This window comes from Triturus cristatus, chromosome 1_1 (genome assembly GCF_964204655.1).
Source record: "Triturus cristatus chromosome 1_1, aTriCri1.1, whole genome shotgun sequence".
Classification (NCBI taxonomy): Eukaryota; Metazoa; Chordata; class Amphibia; order Caudata; family Salamandridae; genus Triturus; species Triturus cristatus.
The window spans coordinates 127694633-127712153 of NC_140579.1; the positions used below are offsets into that span (position 1 = coordinate 127694633).

The following is a 17521-nucleotide window of genomic DNA, read 5'->3' on the forward strand; positions in this document are numbered from 1 at the left end:
TCCAGCAGCACACAGATGGGTGACACTCACCTCACTTTTCGCTGTCTTTATTTTCTTTAAAGTTGTACTATTTTCAGCCACTAAAGTGCTTTGAAGCCTCAAGAAGGTTATGAAACGCTATATTCATGCTACAATATTCTCCATTACAATTCAGTGTAATACCCGTGCTCGGCCAGCGACTCCCTGCTGCTGTAGTGTTGCCCCCACACCGATCTGAAATGACCCACCTTATCTTCAGCCGGCCCTCGTGTTCCCCGCGGCTGCCGATGAGTCCTATTCTTAGAGCTGAGGTTTCCTCACTGGGCAGCTGGCAGGAAAGGGAGCCCCGCTGAGCCTGTAGATAAGCCCCCCCCCCACCCGCACTGAGGGGCAGTACCAAGAGAGCCCCCTCACTCATCCACCCGCAGAGCTGGCCTCCATGCACTGATGAGGGCACAGCAGTAGCCGGAGGGAAGGGAGACATGCTGAGGGCAGCTTGGGTGCTGCTGCTCCAGGGGATGCTGGTGGGGCTGGGGCGGCTGACAGGTGAGCAGGGCATCATGGGGAAGGGAGGGGATGAGCTGAAGCGGGGGGAGAGATGTTCTGGGGTGTGAACGTATTGCAGGTGGCTTTGAGGAATAAACAGATTCATCTTTTGGGAGCCAGTATACATCTATCTGGGGATGGAGCCATCACCGACAGAGGATTCATCAACCAGTAATGCCCTGTGTGGAATCATCAGCAGCAGAGGATTCATCTCCTAATAGAGCACTCTAGAGAACCATTATCCATAATGAGTCACTCTCTCAATTGTGCATTGTGCATTGTGTAGAACCATTAGCGACAGACTCGCCGAAACCCCGCACACCCGCAGAGCCAGAGTGGGTAGTAGAGCCTTCTCCTACATCGCGGCCAAGACCTGGAACGAGCTCCCGATCGACATCAGACACCCCCCCACTCTGCACACCTTCAGGAAGAGCTTCAACACCTGGAACGAGCTCCCGCTCAACATCAGATGCACCCCCACTCTGCACACCTTCAGGAAGAGCCTCAAGACCTGAAACGAGCTCCCGATCAACATCAGACGCTCCCCCACTCTGCACACCTTCAGGACGGACCTAAAGACCTGGAACGAGCTCCCGATCAACATCCGAAGCTCCCCTACTCTGCACACCTTCAGGACGGACCTCAAGACCTGGAACGAGCTCCCGATCAACATCCAATGCTCCCCTACTCTGCACACCTTCAGGACGGACCTCAAGACCTGGAACGAGCTCCCGCTCAACATCAGACGCTCCCCCACTTTGCACACCTTCAGGAAGAGTCTCAAGACCTAGAATGAGCTCCCGATCAACATCAGATGCTGCCACACTCTGCACACCTTCAGGAAGGACCTCAAGACCTGGAACGAGCTCCCGCTCAACATCAGACGCTCCCCCACTCTGCACACCTTCAGGAAGAGTCTCAAGACCTAGAATGAGCTCCCGATCAACATCAGACGCTGCCACACTCTGTACACCATCAGGAAGAGCCTCAAGACCTGGAACGAGCTCCAGATCAACACCAGACGCTCCCCCACTCTGCACACCTTCAGGAAGAGCCTCAAGACCTGGAACGAGCTCCCAAGCAACATCAGATGCTCCCCCACTCTGCACACCTTCAGGAAGAGCCTCAAGACCTGGAACGAGCTCCCAAGCAACATCAGACGCTCCCCCACTCTGCGCACCTTCAGGAAGAGCTTCAAGACCTGGAACGAGCTCCCGCTCAACATCAGATGCACCCCCACTCTGCACACCTTCAGGAAGAGCCTCAAGACCTGAAACGAGCTCCCAATCAACATCAGACGCTCCCCCACTCTGCACACCTTCAGGACGGACCTCAAGACCTGGAACGAGCTCCCGATCAACATCTGATGCTCCCCTACTCTGCACACCTTCAGGACGGACCTCAAGACCTGGAACGAGCTCCCGCTCAACATCAGACGCTCCCCCACTCTGCACACCTTCAGGAAGAGTCTCAAGACCTAGAATGAGCTCCAGATCAACATCAGACACTCCCCCACTCTGTACACCTTCAGGAAGAGCCTCAAGGCCTGGAACGAGCTCCCGCTCAACATCAGACGCTCCCCCACTCTGCACACCTTCAGGAAGAGTCTCAAGACCTAGAATGAGCTCCCGATCAACATCAGACGCTGCCACACTCTGTACACCATCAGGAAGAGCCTCAAGACCTGGAACGAGCTCCCAAGCAACATCTGATGCTCCCCTACTCTGCACACCTTCAGGAAAAGCCTCAAGACCTGGAACGAGCTCCCGATCAACATCAGACGCTCCCCCACTCTGCACACCTTCAGGAAGAGCCTCAAGACCTGGAACGAGCTCCAGATCAACATCAGACGCTCCCCCACTCTGCACACCTTCAGGAAGTACCTCAAGATCTGGAACGAGCTCCCGATCAACATCAGACGTGCCCCCACTCTGCACACCTTCAGGAAGAGCCTCAAGACCTGGAACGAGCTCCCGCTCAACATCAGACGCTCCCCTACTCTGCACACCTTCAGGAAGAGCCTCAAGACCAGGAATGAGCTCCCGCTCAACATCTGATGCTCCCCCACTCTGCAAGCCTTCAGGAAGAGCCTCAAGACCTAGCTCTTTGGCTGACTCCAAGCTGCAAACCCCCCTTCCCTAGCACCTTGAGGTTCTCACGGGGCGCCCTCCACAATTCCCTGATTGATTGAGAGGATTCATCAACCAGTGGTGCACGGTACAGAACCAACAGCAGCAGTGGATTTGTCTCCCAATGGAGCACTGTATAGACACATTAGCAACAATGGATTCATCTCCAAATGGTGCATGGTATAGAAACGTTAGAAACAATGGGCCCATCACTATATGGTGCATGGTATAGAAACATTAGCAACAATGGGTCCATCTCCAAATGGTGCATGATATAGAAAGTTTAGAAACAATGGGTTCATTTCCAAATGGTGCATGGTATAGAAACGTTAGAAACAACGGGTTCATTTCTAAATGGTGCATGGTATAGAAACGTTAGAAAAAATGGGTTAATTTCCAAATGGTGCATGGTATACAAACGTTAGAAACAATGGGTTCATCTTCCAAAGGTTCATGGTATAGAAACATTAACAACAATGGGTTCATCTTCCAAAGGTTCATGGTATAGAAACATTAGAAACAATGGGTTCATTTCCAAATGGTGCATGGTATAGAAACGTTAGAAACAATGGGTTCATTTCCAAATGGTGCATGGTATAGAAACGTTAGAAACAATGGGTTCATTTTCCAAAGGTTCATGGTATAGAAACATTAACAACAACGGGTTCATTTCCAAATGGTGCATGGTATAGAAACGTTAGAAACAATGGGTTCATTTCCAAATGGTGCATGGTATAGAAACGTTAGAAACAATGGGTTCATCTTCCAAAGGTTCATGGTATAGAAACATTAACAACAACGGGTTCATTTCCAAATGGTGCATGGTATAGAAACATTAGAAACAACGGGTTCATTTCCAAATGGTGCATGGTATAGAAACATTAGAAACAATGGGTTCATTTCCAAATGGTGCATGGTATAGAAACATTAGAAACAACGGGTCCATCTCCAAATGGTTCATGGTATAGAAACGTTAGAAATAACGGGTTCATTTCCAAATGGTGCATGGTATAGAAACATTAGAAACAACGGGTTCATTTCCAAATGGTGCATGGTATAGAAACGTTAGAAACAATGGGTCCATCTCCAAATGGTGCATGGTATAGAAACGTTAGAAACAATGGGTCCATCTCCAAATGGTGCATGGTATAGAAACATTAGAAACAATGGGTTCATCTTCCAAAGGTTCATGGTATAGAAACATTAACAACAACAGGGTCATTTCCAATTGGTGCATGGTATAGAAACATTAGAAACAACGGGTTCATTTCCAAATGGTGCATGGTATAGAAACATTAGAAACAACGGGTTCATTTCCAAATGGTGCATGGTATAGAAACATTAGAAACAATGGATCCATCTCCAAATGGTGCATGGTATAGAAACGTTAGAAACAATGGGTCCATTTCCAAATGGTGTATGGTATAGAAACCTTAGAAACAACGGGTTCATTGCATGGTATAGAAACGTTAGAAACAATGGGTTCATTTCCAAATGGTGCATGGTATAGAAACGTTAGAAACAATGGGTTCATCTTCCAAAGGTTCATGGTATAGAAACATTAGAAACAACGGGTTCATTTCCAAATGGTGCATGGTATAGAAACATTAGAAACAACGTGTTCATTTCCAAATGGTGCATGGTATAGAAACATTAGAAACAATGGGTCCATCTCCAAATGCTGCATGGTATAGAAACTTTAGAAACAATGGGTCCATCTCCAAATGGTGCATGGTATAGAAACATTAACAACAATGGGTCCATCTCCAAATGGTGCATGGTATAGAAACGTTAGAAACAATGGGTCCATCTCCAAATGGTGCATGGTATAGCAACATTAGAAACAATGGGTCCATCTCCAAATAGTGCATGGTATAGAAACGTTAGAAACAATGGGTCCATCTCCAAATGGTGCATGGTATAGCAACATTAGAAACAATGGGTCCATCTCCAAATGGTGCATGGTATAGAAACATTAACAACAATGGGTCCATCTCCAAATGGTGCATGGTATAGAAACGTTAGAAACAATGGGTCCATCTCCAAATGGTGCATGGTATAGCAACATTAGAAACAATGGGTCCATCTCCAAATGGTGCATGGTATAGAAACATTAGAAACAATGGGTCCATCTCCAAATAGTGCATGGTATAGAAACGTTAGAAACAATGGGTCCATCTCCAAATGGTGCATGGTATAGAAACGTTAGAAACAATGGGTCCATCTCCAAATGGTGCATGGTATAGAAACATTAACAACAATGGGTCCATCTCCAAATGGTGCATGGTATAGAAACATTAACAACAATGGGTCCATCTCCAAATGGTGCATGGTATAGAAACGTTAGAAACAATGGGTCCATCTCCAAATGGTGCATGGTATAGCAACATTAGAAACAATGGGTCCATCTCCAAATGGTGCATGGTATAGAAACATTAGAAACAATGGGTCCATCTCCAAATGGTGCATGGTATAGAAACGTTAGAAACAATGGCTCCACCTCCAAATGGTGCATGGTATAGAAATATAAGTAACAATGGATTCATCTTCCAAAGGTGCATGGTATGGAAACATTAGCAACAACGGATTCATTTCCAAATGGTGCATTGTATAGACCCACATTCTGGGCCTTTTATGAGCCTTATGGGAAAGGGGTTCCTCTGCCTGTAGAAAGCCTAAAAAGGTAAATATTGTCTCTCCACATTTTTAAGTTGTATTTGTCCGTCAGCTGGTGCATGATCACTCATACTTAGCACTCTAATATCTGGGAGCTCCTCATGGCTTCACACTTAGGTTTGAGAGAAGGAGTGGGCAGTGTGTGGCGGTGACACCCCTGCAGGACCTAACCTAGATGCGGGCTATGGGAAGGCTCTGCGTGTGGTGCTGCACAGAGTCTGTCCTAGCTCCTGGAAGTCGATTCTACACTGTTCAGCACTGAAATCTGCATCCCTTGCTCAGTTAAGACATAGGGGTCATAGTTTGACTTTGTATCCAGGGTACGCTGTTCTTGACCACTAGTGGCTCCGTGTGCCAAGAAGCGACTTATTGTGTCCTAGGCGCTCCACAATTTCAAAACCAAACACAGATAAAGGCAAGGCCTTCAGATTGAGCCTTGGGTGTCAATTAGAGGTAGCCACTTGAACCAGCATGACGCTTGGGGCAGGAGTAGAAAGGAAAGATGGGTCCTTGAGATCTGCTTGGTGTTCAAAGGGTCAAGCCTGTGATGTCATCGGGGAAGAGGAAAGGGCGTATGAGCTCACTTCCGTGAATCGACCTCAGTGGGTAGATCGTCTCATTAATGGGGCCTGGTAGAAGTAAGCGCCTAGGTGCCTGGAGTAACTTCATGCCCTGGAGTCGATGGTCATCCATCAGGTCTCAAGCCCACACAGCCCATGGAACTGCCCATGGAAGGGCCGCTATTGACAGCTCCAAGGATTCTGGGGCGCAGAGAAGCTTCATTCAAGCAGACGGTGAGATAGCTATCTTTGAAGGTACCGCAATGACCATTCAGGGTAGACCAGGACTGTGGAAGTCTCTTACCTGAAGATGGTTTGCTGTGTCTCCTGATGGGGGTCACACTGTTGATGTCAGGGAGGGAGAATGGTCACAGGGTTTGCCAGGAGGGACCACATTGCATCCATTGGTGATCATCAGACGTGATATCAGCTTAAAAGAAGAAGACGCCCTTGGGCCTTGTTCGTTGCATCGCTGCACTAGGAGGATGTATGAGTCCTTCAACTTTCTTGAATACTCTACTGGTCTGCTGATGCCTTGCCTGGAGAAAGGTGTGATTGCTTCTGCTTTAGGGTGAGTACTTATTTCTTGAGGTCCAACAAGGTTTGGTATGGGGCATTGTTTGGTTTTGCCAGGAATGGTGTTGACTGTGTGTAGTTTATTGCTGCGAGGGTATGCGTTGGTTGCACCTTCTCATAGGATTGTTGAGTCTGCCAGTGCTACCCAGGCTGTGGTTTCAGATGCATGTCCTCCATATACTGCTTCCTTGAGGTGTTTTGTTTGCCCATATATCGGCAATTCTCATCTGTCCTCTCCTTCCATCTTTGGTGGTTGTCCGGCTGAGTTGGTCTCCTCCATCGGCTGCTTCCTTGTGCAGCGTTATTTGCCCATCTTTAGGCAGTTCTCCTACATCATCTCCTTCCTTCTTTGGTGGTGGTCCGGCTGAGTTGGTCTCCTCCATAGACAGTGGTCTGTGGTGGTGGTGTTTCGTCTAGCTATAGGCAGTTCTCAGTATGTCTTAATCTTCCATCTTTGGTGGTTGCTTGATTGAGCTGATCTCCTCCATTTACTGCTTCCTTGAGGTGTTTTGTTTGCCCGTATATAGGCAATTCTCATCCGTCCTCTCCTTCCATCTTTGGGGGTTGTCCAGTTGAGTTGGTCTCCTCCATCGGCTGCTTCCTTGTGCAGCGTTATTTGCCCATCTTTAGGCAGTTCTCCTACATCCTCCCCTTCCTTCTTTGGTGGTTGTCCGGCTGAGTTGGTCTCCTCCATAGACAGTGGTCTGTGGTGGTGGTGTTTCGTCTAGCTATAGGCAGTTCTCAGTATGTCTTAGTCTTCCATCTTTGGTGGTTGCTTGATTGAGCTGGTCTCCTCCATATACTGCTTCCTTGAGGTGTTGTGTTTGCCTGTATATAGACAATTCTCATCCGTCCTCTCCTTCCATCTTTGGGGGATGTCCAGTTGAGTTGGTCTCCTCCATCGGCTGCTTCCTTGTGCGGCGTTATTTGCCCATCTTTAGGCAGTTCTCCTACATCCTCTCCTTCCTTCTTTGGTGGTTGTCCGGCTGAGTTGGTCTCCTCCATAGACAGTGGTCTGTGGTGGTGGTGTTTCGTCTAGCTATAGGCAGTTCTCAGTATGTCTTAATCTTCCATCTTTGGTGGTTGCTTCCTTGAGGTGTTTTGTTCGCCCGTATGTAGGCAATTCTCATCCGTCCTCTCCTTCCATCTTTGGCGGTTGTCTGGTTGAGTGGGTCTCCTCCAAAGACCTTGCTCTCTCACAGCTGTGTTGGCCTGCCATGGTCACGGAAGCAGTTGCGAAGCTGTGGGCATGAAGGGGTTGTTTTCAGCCCTGGGCATGGAAACGGTTGTAGCCTTTGGCCTTGCAATAGCTGCTATACAATGGTCTTAGAAGCGGTTGTCACCAGCCATGTCATTGGAAGCTGCAGAAGCCAGCCATGCATCTGGAAGCAGTTGCAATGCTGTGGTCCTGGAGGCAGTAGTGGTCAACTGTGGGATGTAAGCGGTTGTGACCATCCATGTTCCTGGAAGTGGTGGTGTCCAGCTATGGGCCTGCAATCGGTTGTGGACAGCTAAGGGCATAAAGTAGTTCTGGGCAGAGATGGGCCTGGAAGCCATGTTGATGCTGTGGACCTGGCATCTTTTGCGGACCCAAATGCTGCGGTGTGGAGCAGCAGGCGTAGAAGCAGTTGCAATGCAGTTGGCCTGGAAGCAGTCGGAGCGAGCTATGGTTATGGAAGCGGTTGTTTCGGTCTAGTGGTGTCACCGGGTGGCATATATATATATATATATATATACATTATCTACTGGCGGTCGCCACTAGATAGTTATAGTTAGGACCGTGTTTCCATAGGAAATCCGCAACATTCTATTTGGAATAACTTTGGCGCCGGTTGACGAATCCTCGCAAATTTTTCAAAACGAATGGGGCGCTACGCTCCGCTCCTACCCTGAAAGTCTCGGGGGGATTCGTCAAGCGGGGCTGAGAAAAAAGGGGGGTCCCAAAACGCGTTTTCCCCATGCATTTTCCCATAGGACCTTTAGTCCGAGCTACAGCCCGAACGGCTGAACAGAATTACTTGAAATTGGGCAGAGAGGTAGTCCTCAGGTCAGGGATGTGCCTTTTGCAGGTCTGGTGTAAATCTGTTCAGTAGGTCCTGAGAAAATAGCATTTAAATCAATATATATATCTGTAAGCGCGCTCCGTGCGCTTACGGTAAGCTTACCGTACGCGTACGGTGCCGTGCGCGAGCTCAATTCTGGTTGGTGGTTACATGACTGTAAACATTCGAATCGGTCGAAATCAGAAAGTATCGGCCGCCATTTTCTGTCTCTCGCACTGAAAAACAAAGGTTGATAACATGAAAAGGGGGCAACGAAGAGAGTTGCAGACCCCCTAGCGTTCGTCAGGGGGTTCACGAAGGACCAAAAAGTATGAAAAATAAATTTAATAATTTTAAAAAAAAATTGCGGAGTACGCGTACGGTAAGCTTACCGTACGCGTACGGTAAAAAAAAATAAAAAAAATCACATTTAATATAGAAATCTAAGGACCCCCTAAGGGAGAAAAAAAAAATTGATATTTTGTAAAAAATGTCGAGGCGTGCACGGTACGAAATGCGCAACGTGGGTGCTCGGTGTGCGAAGCGCACCGAGTGCCCATAGCGCGCGCACGGTGCGCGAAGTGCACCGTGCGCGCAAAAATTAAAAATAAACACATAACTTAGCATTTAAAAAACTGTACAAATTCACTGAAAAAACCATAGGTTTCACACACGTTATAGTTAGGAATTAGCATTTAAAAAACCTTGCAAATTCACTTAAAAAACCATAGGTTTCACACAAGTTATAGTTAGCTGTACATTTCACTCGTAAAAAACCAATGAAATTCCACGTTATAGTTAGATCAGGTAACTATAACTTGCGCGACCGCAATGCACAATGTGTCATTTCAGATGTCATCATTGATGTCATGAGTGATGTCACTGACCATGTCATAAGTGATGTAATATGTGACGTCATCAGCAGTGCATTGCGGGCGCGCGAGTTATAGTTACCTGATCTAACTATAACGTGGAATTTCATTGGTTTTTTACGAGTGAAATGTACAGCTAACTATAACTTGTGTGAAACCTATGGTTTTTTAAGTGAATATATATATATATATATATAAAGATATATACATACAGGCATAAAAAAATCAGATTCAAACATTTTAAGCAAACAAGCCTACAATTATCCTTTGAAGGTGGACCCACCACTTTTATCTTTCTCCCAGCGCGCACCCCCTCCAAAACCCACTTCTAGAGGCACTGCTGATTGGACCTTGGAGTGGTTAGTATGCTGAGGTGGCATATCTACCGGCTGGTGTGCTTGTAGCAGCAGTGCTTACTTTGGGACTGTGGTGGCCTGAGATAGAGACACATAAGAGGGAAATAATAAAAGAAAACAATCTGAAAGAATGAGATAAAGGGGCAGGGAGTGTCTAGTGGGGTACAAAAGAGGCATGAGTTGGAATTCAGACTAGAGGGCATTGGTATCCTGCACCCCTGACATTCAATAACAACTTATTGAAAGTATGAATTTCCGGTTGGTAAAATAGGGCTGCTTGTAGTAATTAGTTCAAACAATTTGCTAACCCTGGGCGTAGTTTGCGTAGTAGCGCTACGTGTAGCTATGCGAAGTGCACTTCGCACTACGCAAGCTACGCGTAGCTACGTGAACTGCGTAGTGCACTGTGCAAAATGCTGTTCGCACTGATTGCACAGTGCAGGATGCATGTCCGCACTGTGCAATCATTGAAAACCGCATCTTGCACAGTGCAAGTGGTTATTTTCTGCTGCTCGAGTAGATTTGTATTCGAGCGGCAGCTTTCTCAACACGGACTGGTAGTTTCTCATCGCGAGCGGTCGCGAGCATATGCGACCACTCGCAATGAGAAACCTGACGTCCCCGCGTTGAGAATCTCGCCGGGAGGTTTATTTTCCACACTCGCGATCGGCAACTTGATGTTGCTGATCGCGAACAAGGAAAAAGTCTCGCCGGGATGCTATTTTGCTCACTCGCGGTTGCCAACTTGACGTTGAGGACCGCGAGCAAGCAAAAAATGCCCGCTACGCTATGCGTTTTTGCACTGTGCTACGTGCAATTTGCGTAGCGCGTAGTTGCGCAAACTACTCGAGCGTAGCGTAGTCCTATGCCTAGGGTTACTTGCTATCACCTTTGCTCCAACAATGGAAAGTGTAAACCAGAGATGAAATGTTTTTTAACCAACTTGCATCATGATATGGGCCAACAGCTTAGAAAACAAGGAAAGGGCAAATGTCCCTTTATTTCTTGTAACAGTTGAAGGATTTTGTAAATGGATCCATGGTTTAGTGTGTCCCTGTGGCGGAGTTTATATAGTGCAAGTTAGCAGAAATGTGAGACAGGTGACAATAAGTCCTACCAATGATGGACATGATCTGTAGCTTTTGATTTTGAGGAAAGTCAATCCTGAGGGAGTCAAACTGGTGTCAGATTTTAGTGGTGATGACAATTCCCCTCGAGGATTTAATGTGAATCAGAAAAACTTCAAGCAGGGGCAGGGTGGTTTCACTGACTAAATTCTTATTCTTAGGATATTTATTGAGCATGCAAAAGCCACAGCTTCTTGGCGCTAGGTCACCGTCTACGTAAGGCTAACAATGATCTAAAGCAGATTTGAACAGCTGGTCTTTTACTATTTCTTGAACTCCACAACTGACGAGTGACCACACAATTTCGTGGGCAAAGCACTTCATTCCCTTGCGGCAGCACAGGAGAAGGCTCGGCCACCAAAGAAACTGCCTGAACTCAAGGTGCAACAGCAAGACGTTTCCACAGGAGTGAAGATTAAACGAGTGCTTGTTCTCACTGACTTTCTTAGCTAGGAGGGGGAGCCATTGTGGACAACGCTATGGACCATGACCATGGGTTTGGAAACAATTCTCTGCTTTATTGGAAACCCATGAAGATGTTTTAGAGTTGGAGAGATATATTCCCTAGAGGAGGCACCGGTAATAATGTGTGCAGCAGCATTCTGCACTAGTTGTATGTCCTGATGGACTAGTAATCACTTGTTTGAGGCAAAGGTTTCCTAATGATTTTTACTTGCCAAAAGCAGGAGTGTACACCTTTTGTTAGTATAATTTGAATCAGTTTAAATCCCCAGATTGTTTACTATTGCTGCCAGAAGAGGAGCCGGGCACACAGAGGTAGGCCACACAGAGGGCTGCCATTTTACTAGATGTGACTAGTACTTCCATCTTATCCGGATTCAATTTAAGAAAATTACAAGCCATCCCCTCTGTGACAATAAGGAGAGAATTTACAAACACATCAGAGTTTCCTCTGTCAGATGGAAGTTTAAGTGCTTTTGCGTGCCGTCGGCGTACCTATAGCAATGGACACCCCAAATCCACCAACACCACATTAAAGGAGCGACAGAAATGTGAACAAGCATTTGCAATGCAATCGGTCTCGCCGTTGGGACCTTATAAGTATTTAGCGATGCACCACATTATTGCACATTACTGCAACGAGACTGGTTTTGATCGTGCTTTACAATGCTTTTTATTTATGTTTCAAAAACCTAAACATAAATAAAAGGCATTGTCATTTACAATGCCAATAGCTCAATTCGTGTAAATGCGAGAACTGTTGCATTGCAAATGCTTGTTTTTAGGGAAAAGATTACATGCTAATACTGCAGGACCTGTCAGGTGCCTCCAAAACTATCGACCCCTAAAACAGTTTTATTTTGTTTTAGATATATATTGTTATAAACAGTAAGCAGACCTCCTTGGCCTCAGAGTGCTGTTATGCCAGAAGAGGCGTGGACGCATGCTACCCAACTGTCCATCAAAAGACTGTCCAACGCAACAAAATGCTTGAAGACTAGAATCTTCAGGGCACACCCCACAGCTATTTATTTGGGGTTTCGGAAGCTAACCTCCATCCCCCTCCCCATTTACTTATCGGCGAGTAGGTCTAGCCCTCAGTTGAGATCTTGTCCAACCCGGATATTGATTTCCACCACGACACGAAGACGGGCGTCGTGAAACCCTTGCTTTAGTAGCTACGGTGTTGGAGTTTTTAGGGGCCTCTTCTGTCTGCAGTTTGCCAGATAAAAAAAACTCAGAATTGACGCTATAAGGAAGAACGATGGTTTGATAGAAAAGGGAGATAATGATGAATGATGCATGGATTGCTGAATGAGTGAATAGCTGGGTTGATGGATGAGTGTGTGTAAGGATGGGCGGCTATAGGATAGGTGTATGAGTGGGTAAAAGGATAATGTGTGAGTGGGTAAAAGGGTGGGTGGATGGGTGGGTGAGAGGAAGAATGGGTAAGTGGATGCAAGGATAGGTGGATGACAGACTAGATGGGTGAAAGGATGGATAGGTGGATGGCTGAATGAAAGAATGGATAAGTGGGTGATGGGGATGGATGAGTGGGTGAAGATGAGTGGACAGGAGGATGGCTGGATGAAAGAATGGTAAGTGGGTGATGGGGATGGATGAGTGGGTGAAGATGAGTGGACAGGAGGATGGCTGGATGAAAGAATGGATACGTGGATGATGGGGATGGATGAGTGGGTGAAGATGAGTGGATAGGAGGACGGCTGGATGAAAGAATGGATAAGTGGATGATGGGGATGGTTGAGTGGGTGAAGATGAGTGGACAGGAGGATGGCTGGATGAAAGAATGGATAAGTGGATGATGGGGATGGATGAGTGGGTGAAGATGAGTGGACAGGAGGATGGCTGGATGAAAGAATGGATAAGTGGGTGATGGGGATGGATGAGTGGGTGAAGATGAGTGGACAGGAGGATGGCTGGATGAAAGAATGGATAAGTGGATGATGGGGATGGTTGAGTGGGTGAAGATGAGTGGATAGGAGGACGGCTGGATAAAAGAATGGTAGAGTAAATCGAAATCTGAGAGGATGGGAGGCCGAAGGGATCAATTGATGGATTTAATGCTTTATTCGATGGATGGGTAAGCCAAATGATTGGTGGATGGATGCATGCATAGATGATGGACGGAATGTTTGGTGGATGGAATGATGAAAGATTAAATGATCTGAAAAGAATGAATGGATGACAAAATATAAGGGTGAAATGCTAGATCCCAAAGGGTGGGTGGAAGGTAATGGGTTGAAGGGATAGGTGCTTGGATGGAAGAGACAAGGGAGCTCTTCGAGGTAGGCTCGTGCTTACTTGCTTCGGTGCAAGGAGGGACTCTTTTAATTTTCTGACTACTGCCCTGCATGAAGATATGCAGCTTAGTATCAACGGCACTGGCACTAGCGACTCTCTAGTCCAATGCGTCTCTGACGTAGGTCGAGGATTTCCCAGATGAAACTTGGACTTAACACACAAGATAGTTCCTCCTGTCGCCTGCCAGCTCAAAGCCCTTCACCCAGATTGTGCTGCTAAACTACAGGCTTCAAACTCTTTCCTGGCGATTGTGAAATCTGCAATATCTGTAAACTTCCCGTTCCATTCGCCGCCCCGCTCCCGCCACCCAGCTGCTCCTCCCTCCCGGCTCCTTACTTAAGGGGACCACAGAGTGTGACCACTCAGCCCTCCACAGGGCTTGGTCGCCCCACTCACTGCTGCCGCTCCTGCCTGCCTCTGCCGCCTCCTGCCTGCAGATTCCTTCGCTCGCTGCCCGCTGCTCCTGGGAATTTCCCGCTGCTCCTGGGAATTTCCCGCTGCCCGCTGCTTCTTGGAATTTCCCGCCGCTTCCTCCCTGCGGCCCCGCCCCCCTGTGATTCCATTCGCCGCCCCGCTCCCGCCACCCAGCTGCTCCTCCCTCCCGGCTCCTTACTTAAGGGGACCGTAGGGGACCACAGAGTGTGACCACTCAGCCCTCCACAGGGCTTGGTCGCCCCACTCACTGCTGCCGCTCCTGGCTGCCTCTGCCGCCTCCTGCCTGCAGATTCCTTCGCTCGCTGCCCGCTGCTCCTGGGAATTTCCCGCTGCTCCTGGGAATTTCCCGCTGCCCGCTGCTTCTTGGAATTTCCCGCCGCTTCCTCCCTGCGGCCCCGCCCCCCTGTGATTCCATTCGCCGACCCGCTCCCGCCACCCAGCTGCTCCTCCCTCCTGGCTCCTTACTTATGACGCCCCCAGAGCGACCGCGCAGCGGACGCGTGCAGCGGGAGCGCCGATTGACCGCCGAAGGTGCGCCAAAGGTAAGCCCGTCTGCGCCCGTCCGCGCCTGGACCGCGCCCAGCGCCAGACCCCCTGGTCCTCGCCCTCGCCAGCACACCCTGCACATCTACGACGCCAAAACCCTCCACGCACTCAATGCCGGCCGAAACACCGCCTGCTACCGAGCCACCCCGAGACGCACCCATGGTCCCTTCACCTGCCTGACCTGCCGCTTCACCAGCCTCCGACCCAACACCGCACCTGCTAAACCGAGCCCCAGCAACAAACACCTGATATGCATCCTGCTCAACACCCGCTCCGTTCACAGGCATGTCGTCGAACTCTGGAACCTCCTCGACTCGACAGCACCAGACATCGCCTTCCTGACGGAAACCTGGATGAACGCCTCCTCAGCGCCCGACGTCGCCATCGCCGTCCCGGAAGGCTACAAAATCACCAGGAAGGACCGCGTCAACCAGACAGGAGGAGGCATCGCCATCATCCACAAGAACACCATCCGCATCACGACCAACTCCGATGACACCTTCACCTCCGCCGAACACCTCCACTTCCAGATACACACCGACCCCAAGACCACGCTCAGAGGCACCCTCGTCTACAGACCACCGGGACCACGCACACAGTTCAGCGAAGACATCACAGACTTCATCAGCCCGCACGCCATCAATTCCACCGACTACATCCTCCTGGGGGACCTCAACTTCCACCTGGAGGACAACAAGGACCGCAACACCACTGCTCTGCTGGACAACCTGGCCAACCTCGGACTCAAGCAACTGGTAACCACCCCCACCCACTACGCCGGCCACACGCTTGACCCAGTCTTCTCATCCAGCAAATACATCACCTTCAGCCACTCCACCAATCTCCAGTGGACTGACCACAGCTGCGTCCACTTCAGCTTCAGTAAAACGACGACCCACCACCACCCTCAACAAGCCCCCCGCAGGAGCTGGAACAAGATCACCGGCGACCAGCTCACCACCTTCCTCAGCCAGAACCCCCCCACCAGCTCAACGGACCCCAACGAAGCCGCCAACAACCTCACACAGTGGATCACCAACTGCGCAGACGCCCTCGCACCACTGAAGAAGAACCCCCCCAGCAGACGCGACAGCAAGAAAGCCTCCTGGTTCACCGACGAGCTCATCACCTCCAAGAAGAACTGCCGCTCCCTGGAGAACACCTGGCGCACCAACCAGACCACAGACAACATGACGGCCCTCAAACACGCCACCCGCAAACACCACCAACTGATCCGCGCCATAAAGAAGACAGCCTTCAAGGAACGACTGGACAACAACACCCACAACAGCAAGGAACTCTTCAGCATCGTCAAAGAGCTCTCCAACCCCGACGCCGGAAACAATGACATCACTCCCTCGCAAGACCTCTGCGACTCCCTCGCAGCCTTCTTCCACAACAAGATCGTCAACATTCACAACAGCTTCGGCCCACCAACCACGAACCCTACCACCGAACCGATGCCCCCCACCGCCACCCTCCGCACCTGGACCCCAGTCAGCACCGAAGACACAACACGCACAATGAACACCATCCACTCCGGATCCCCTACGGACCCCTGCCCACACCACATCTTCAACACGGCCGACCACATCATCGCACCCCACCTCCACGACATCATCAACGCCTCCTTCAACACCGCCACCTTCCCGGAGTGCTGGAAACACGCCGAGATCAGTGCCCTGCTGAAGAAACCAACTGCAGACCCCTCCGACCTCAAGAACTACCGCCCCATCTCGCTCCTCCCGTTTCCTGCCAAAGTCATCGAGAAGACCGTCAACAGACAGCTAGCTGCCTTCCTCGAGACCAACGGATCCCTCGACCACTCGCAATCCGGCTTCCGAGCCAACCACAGCACGGAGACCGCCCTCATCGCAGCCACAGACGACATCAGATCCCTAATGGACAACGGGGAAACTGCGGCCCTCATCCTCCTGGACATCTCCGCAGCGTTCGACACTGTCTGCCACCGCACCCTGGTACAGCGCCTGAACAACACCGGCATCCAGGAGAAGGCCCTGGAGTGGCTCACCTCATTCCTCACCGGAAGAACCCAGAGAGTCCGCCTCCCCCCGTTCCGGTCAGCGGCCACCGAAGTCATCTGCGGCGTTCCACAAGGGTCATCGCTCAGCCCCACCCTCTTCAACGTCTACATGAGCCCCCTCGCAACCATCGCACATCAACACAACCTCAAGATCATCACCTACGCCGACGACACCCAGCTGATCCTCTCCCTCACCAGCGACCCGGACGCCGCCAGAGCCAGCCTACACGAAGGGATGAAAGACGTCGCCGAATGGATGAAGAACAGCCGCCTGAAACTGAACTCAGACAAGACAGAGGTCCTCATCCTGGGATCATCACCCTCCGCCTGGGACGACTCCTGGTGGCCCCCCGCCCTGGGAGCCACCCCCAAGCCAACGGACCACGCACGCAACCTAGGCTTCATCCTGGACTCCTCCCTCTCGATGACCAGACAAGTCAACACCGTCTCGTCTTCATGCTTCAACACCCTGCGCATGCTTCGAAAGATCTTCCGGTGGATCCCCACCGAGACCAGGAAGACGGTCACCCAGGCCCTCGTCACCAGTCGGCTGGACTACGGGAACGCCCTCTACCGCCGCCAAACTCCAGAAGAAACTCCAACGGATCCAGAACGCCTCAGCACGACTCATCCTGGACATCCCCCGACACAGCCACATCTCCGGACACCTGAGAGACCTGCACTGGCTCCCCGTCAACAAAAGAATCACGTTCCGACTCCTCACCCACGCACACAAGGCCCTCCACAACCTGGGCCCCAAGTTCCTCAACAGCCGCCTGACCTTCCACAAGCCCACCCGCCAGCTCCGCTCCGCCAGCCTCGCTCTTGCCACCGTCCCCCGCATCCGCA

At 49.8% G+C, this 17521-nt stretch overlaps 1 protein-coding gene across 1 annotated transcript in view; it reads left to right on the forward strand.

The window, feature by feature from the left end:
• The first annotated feature begins 414 nt into the window (after positions 1–414).
• Positions 415–17521, forward strand: part of LOC146869768 (uncharacterized) — a 150479-nt gene continuing 133372 nt past the window's right edge. The window contains exon 1 of the mRNA XM_085614510.1: positions 415–525. Within this exon, the coding sequence (XP_085470636.1) occupies positions 462–525 (64 nt within the window). The 5' untranslated portion in view covers positions 415–461. The remainder of the gene's footprint in view (positions 526–17521) is intronic.